The 5,434-nt window shown below is 41.4% G+C and overlaps 1 protein-coding gene across 1 annotated transcript in view; it reads right to left on the bottom strand.

Moving 5' to 3' along the window:
- Positions 1-5,434, bottom strand: part of SH3D19 (SH3 domain containing 19) — a 75,365-nt gene that overhangs the window by 26,647 nt on the left and 43,284 nt on the right. Inside the window, exons 8-10 of the mRNA XM_011957264.1 lie at positions 4,477-4,743; positions 784-852; positions 483-623 (exon numbers count right to left, since the gene is read on the bottom strand). Coding sequence (XP_011812654.1) covers positions 483-623; positions 784-852; positions 4,477-4,743 — 477 coding nt within the window. The remainder of the gene's footprint in view (positions 1-482; positions 624-783; positions 853-4,476; positions 4,744-5,434) is intronic.

The following is a 5,434-nucleotide window of genomic DNA, read 5'->3' as shown; positions in this document are numbered from 1 at the left end:
GGGGTTTCACCGTGTTCGCCAGGATGGTCTCGATCTCCTGACCTCGTGATCCGCCCGTCTCGGCCTCCCAAAGTGCTGGGATTATTAAGCTTAAATCTTAAAGGGAAGTGCTTTTTAGTGTCAGACTTCCATTCTGCTAGAAAACTATTCTCTGACACTTTGGTAAACAGGTTTACATTACTTAAAAAACAAACAGCTCTTACAGTTGAAAATTAATGACTGAATATTCTGGTTGTTATAAGTCAGCACATTATGAAGAAAGCAAAACACAGGGTAGTCACTCTGTATCGAGGTGATTAATATGGCAGTGGCAAGTCTCTTAGTGGTAATTTATTCTAAAAGTGGAATAAAATGCTACTGTAATTTTTACTCTGGTTACAATAAATGTGCTAATAAAAACCTGAAGATGAGATGTAATTAATAGTTCCATGAAATGTGCTGCTACGCGTGATATGAGGGCTGTAACAATATTAATCCCTTACGTGTGGTCTGCTTCTAAGATGTTCATCAAGTGGAGTGATAATCTTCATTTGAGACAGGTGAACTCTGCCAGTGTCTTCTCCCTTTTGGCACTCCAAGTAATTATTTTCTGTCTGCTTCAGCATCACAAGTACATCCCCAAGCTGTAAGGTACAATACCACTCTCTAAAGCAATTATTATTTAATAAAACATTATTACTTTTTCACATTTTAATCTTTGGAGCCTAAAGCATTTAATAACGTGTAATAGTAGGATTAATTTTTTTTTTTACATTAACCAGTAAAGAAAGAGCTCTACTTTACCTTACAAGAGAGTTCTCCAGGGTTTTGTGAGACAATATCTTCATTGGCAATTCCATGAGGCACAGACAGCTTAAATGTAAACCAATAAAAGGCTTATTCACAATCAAATAACCTCCTCTTACGTTACTGATCATTTAGGAATTTGGCATGTGTGTGCCTAAAGAGCACCTTCTCCAGCAGCTAAACTCACCCGGCTTCATCACGCTCTAGATCAATGGGGCCTGTCATTTCTCATGGATGTTAAGAGGCTCTTGGGAGTTGGAGTTAGGCTCTTGGGAGTTGCAGTTGGGCCCACAGAACCACAAGAGCTGAACATGGCCTAACATTCCCTTAATGACTATAACCAGGAAGTTCCATTCTACAGGATAAGATCCACCAAGTCCCCTGGGGGTTTGAAGGAGAAACACCCAGCACTTGACCTCACAGCCAGTTCTTTAATTCAGGGTTCTTACAATGGTGGCCTCTGAAGGCTGATCAGTGATTGGAGCCCTCCGTGTACTGCCTGCCTGCCTGCCTGCTTGTTTCCATAGACCATGAAGCTCTTCTTCTCCTAGAGTCTCTCTGATACCAAGTGTCTACTTAAATCCATTTCATGGCCTGATCCCAGCCACTTCCTGGTCCACTCAGCTCTGTGTGATCTTAGAATGGTTTTTACATCTGTACTGGACCTTGTCCAAGGGGCTCTCTTCCCTGCTTTGGAAAATTTTAGCTGATGAGTGCACATCAGAGCGTCTGTATTATATAAAAGGCATACCCCGGAAATGTAACCACACAAGCTCACATCCAACATGGGAAGAAGACTGCCTGGGCCTTGGGTCACCCAGGAGCAATGATCCACAGTGCAAGGATGTGGCCCTGTACCGCTGGCTTGGTGGTGCCATTTCCCAGCATCTTTGTCAGACTCCTGGCTAGCAATTTAATGGTACTATAGGCAGGCAATAAATGCAAGATTTAAAGAATTATTTTGTAATGAGACATTCCGCTCTAAAGATACCATCATTTTGAATTTATTGAGTTTTTAAAAATGCTTTATTGACATTATACGACTATGCTAAGAACTGTCAGGCCTCTGAGCCCAAGTTAAGCCATTGTGACCTACACATGTACATCCAGATGGTCTGGAGCAACTGAAGAACCATAAAAGATGACATTCCACCATTGTGATTTGTTTCTGCCCCACCCCAAGTAATCAATCGACCTTGTTATGTTCCTCCCACGGAAAAAGAGTTTCCTGATCTCCCTACCCTACACCTTGTGACCCCTGCCTCTGCCCACAAGAGAACAACCCCCTTTAACTGTAATTTTCCCCTACTTACCCAAATCCTATAAAACTGCCCCACTCCTGTCTCCCTTTGCTGACTCCTTTTTCAGACTCAGCCTGCCTGCACCCAGGTGAAATAAACAGCCTTGTTGCTCACACAAAGCCTGTTCGGTGGTCTCTTCACACAGACGTGCGTGACAAGAACCAAACGTGAAATCTGGTTCCCCTTGAGAAAGGGCTCTTGACACAGAATGGCCAAATCAAGTAGAGGCTACAATTGGCATGATGGTTAGGAGCAGGCGTCAGAGCCAGCTGACCTGTTCTCAAATCTTGCTCCCACCATTAATTAACTGGATTTGCAACCCTGGGCATGTTACTTTATGTCTCTGTTTCTTATTTTTCTCACTTTTTCAAGGATAATAATATCTACCTCACAAGGTTGGTGTGAGGAATAAATGAGTTATTTAATATACACATAAAGTGCTTCAAACAGCGCCTGGTTCATAATTAGTACTCAATATACATCAACTACTGTTTTTATTTATTAATTAAGTAATCTATCCCAAAGAACACTCCTGGGTTTTAGCAATTAAAGTTTTATCAGTTTAAATGAATATTAATATATATGAATATACTGCCTCCTTCTTATTTGTCTATACCCTTCTCTAAAGAGGATTTTTAAAAAACTCTGAACAGCTTTAAGAAAAAATAATTCCTGGCTCGATGATGGAAATGTAGTAACACAATATAGAATTATTAATTGCTGTTCTTGTTAGAAGCTACTCTGTCATTCAATTGGTAAACAGTGTAAGCAGTCCTGCTCTCCTGATCATTTTTATTTTTTATTTTTTTAAAAAAAGAGTCTCACTGTGTCACTCAGGCTGGAGTGCAGTGGCATGATCTTGGCTTACTGAAACCTTCACTTCCTGGGTTCAAGCAGTTGGCTTCCCAAAGTGCTGGGATTATAGGTGTGAGCTACTGCTCCTGGCCTCCTTATCATTTTTATTTGTTTTACATCTTTCAGGTTAACATGATCAATGTAGAGAACACATCAACTTTTTGTTGTTGTTGTTGTTTTGTTTTGTTTTGTTTTGAGATGGAGTCTCACTGTTGCTCAGGCTGGAGTACAGTGGCACAATCTCGGCTCAGTGCAACCTCTGCCTCCTGGGTTCAAGTGATTCTCCTGCCTCAGCCTCCAGAGTAGCTGGGATTACAGGCGTATACCAACACGCCCAGCTAATTTTTGTATTTTTAGTAGAGACAGAGGTTTCACCATGTTGGCCAGGCTGGTCTCGAACTCCCGACCTCAAGTGATCCACCTGCCTCGGCCTCCCAAAGTGCTGGGATTACAGGTATGAGCCACCACCCAGCAACTCTGTTTTTTAACTGTGGCAAATGCAGACAAAAGTTTAGGTCATTTGATGAGAAAAACATTAAAAGAGAACAAAATCAGTATCTTAACTATTGATGAAAACTTCTAACTGGTAACTATTAAATGGATCATGATAATTATCAGGCTTACAAAAGGGGAAAATGAGGGAAAAATCATCCATCTTAGTAAGAACTTTCTACTTCATTTTAAAATTTACTCAATGGGAAAAGGAGTTATTAGATATAAACTACATCAAGATATAAACCATAAGCCTGGAGGCGAGGCATGTTCCCATAGCCCCAGCTACTCAGGAGTGTGAAGCAGGAGGATCCCTGAGCTCAGGAGGTGGAGACTGCAGTGCACTATGACTGCATCACTGCACTCCAGCCTGGGTGATAGAGCGACACTCTTAAATGAAAGGAAAAACAAAATACATAAACTATAGTATCTATCAGAGTTTTCCCATTAGTATTACCCACAGGGTCAGGTTTTTCAGAATTTCTGTTTGGTCCAGCCAGGCAGCAAGTTATAAGCCTGGCCTGCCCGGCTTTCTCTCCCCTTTCCCTACATTTCTCCTAATAATGAAACCCTGCTTTAAAGACCTAGGTGTTTTGTTTGTTTTGAGACAGAGTCTTGCTCTGTTGCCTAGGCTGGAGTGCAGTGGCGCGATCTCAGCTCACTGCAACCTCCACCTCCCGGGCTCAAGCAATTCTCACGCCTCAGCCTCCTGAGTAGCTAGGATTACAAGATTGTGCCATCATGCCCGGGTAATTTTTTGTAATTTTAGTAGAGACGGAGTTTCACCACGTTGGCCAGCTGGTCTCAAACTTTTGGCCTCAAGCTGCTGCACCAGCCTCAGCTTCCCAAAGTGCTGGGATTATAGGAATGAGCCACCGTGCCCAAGACCTAGAATTTATTATGGCTACTCATCTAAAGCACTCTTGGCATCAAGGGACAATTCCACATTTGTTCCATCATCTTTTTCTAAGGAATAAATGAATCTTATATATACTTTAGGGCACATCTCTTGACCACGAACATTTTTAAAAGCTAAATTTACCATGTATTTACTGTAGAGAGGGTGTCCTGGTTTGGGGCGAGGGGGTAGCACCGGATCTTGATTTTTAAAAACTTGACTCTTGGCTTTTGAGAGTCCAGTTGCCAAGTTACTTTGTTTTTTCTGAAGATCCATGTCAGAAGAGGATCGATTAAAAGGCAGTTTCTTATTAGATCTTCTAGTTGCAGAAAGCTTTGGGGGAGGTGGTCTCTCAGGGGGCACCTTGGTTGGAGGCTGTTGAGTTGGAATGGTTTTTCCATTCACAGGTCTGAAAATCAATGTAGTAGCCATGAGTCAGTGTTCTGATCAGTATTAAATTCTGTTCTGTCCTGTCTTACACACACACACACACACACACACACACAGCTTTCTGCTAGTGGAATACAATTTACTGAAACATGCAGTGTATGCTATTTTTGAGCAAACGACTGCTGCTGCATTAAACATTACATTATTAGAGGAAATGCCACGATTTTCCAGCTTCCTCTTATCTTGCACTAGAGATTCATTAGTTCAAGACAAACAAGTATTTACTATCATGAGCTCTCTAAGGTCCCATTTGCTCTTAAACACATCATGACTATTTCTGGAAACTAGGCACTTTCCACCAAAGTCTGAGATGAAAAGCTTATAAGATATATGCATGTGTGCTGGGGTCTTGCACATGATTAGAAAAGGAACATCAAAATCCCCTAATATTCATGTTATAGGTGTTACTATTAAAACTCTAATTTAGATTAATATAAAGAAAGCTAGTTCTGAAAGGATAGGACAACTATTACTTTGAAAGCCTTTCCTTAATCTCTATGATATAAATAATTTTCAGCCGGGTGTGGTAGCTCATGCCTGTAATCCCAGCACTTTGGGAGGCCCAAGCGGATGGATCACGAGGTCAAGAGATCGAGAACATCCTGGCCAACATGGTGAAACCCCATCTCTACTAAAAATACAAAAATTAGCT

Source organism: Colobus angolensis, unplaced genomic scaffold (assembly GCF_000951035.1).
Source record: "Colobus angolensis palliatus isolate OR3802 unplaced genomic scaffold, Cang.pa_1.0 Scaffold111, whole genome shotgun sequence".
Classification (NCBI taxonomy): Eukaryota; Metazoa; Chordata; class Mammalia; order Primates; family Cercopithecidae; genus Colobus; species Colobus angolensis.
This window is presented reverse-complemented; position numbering and strand designations above follow the sequence as displayed.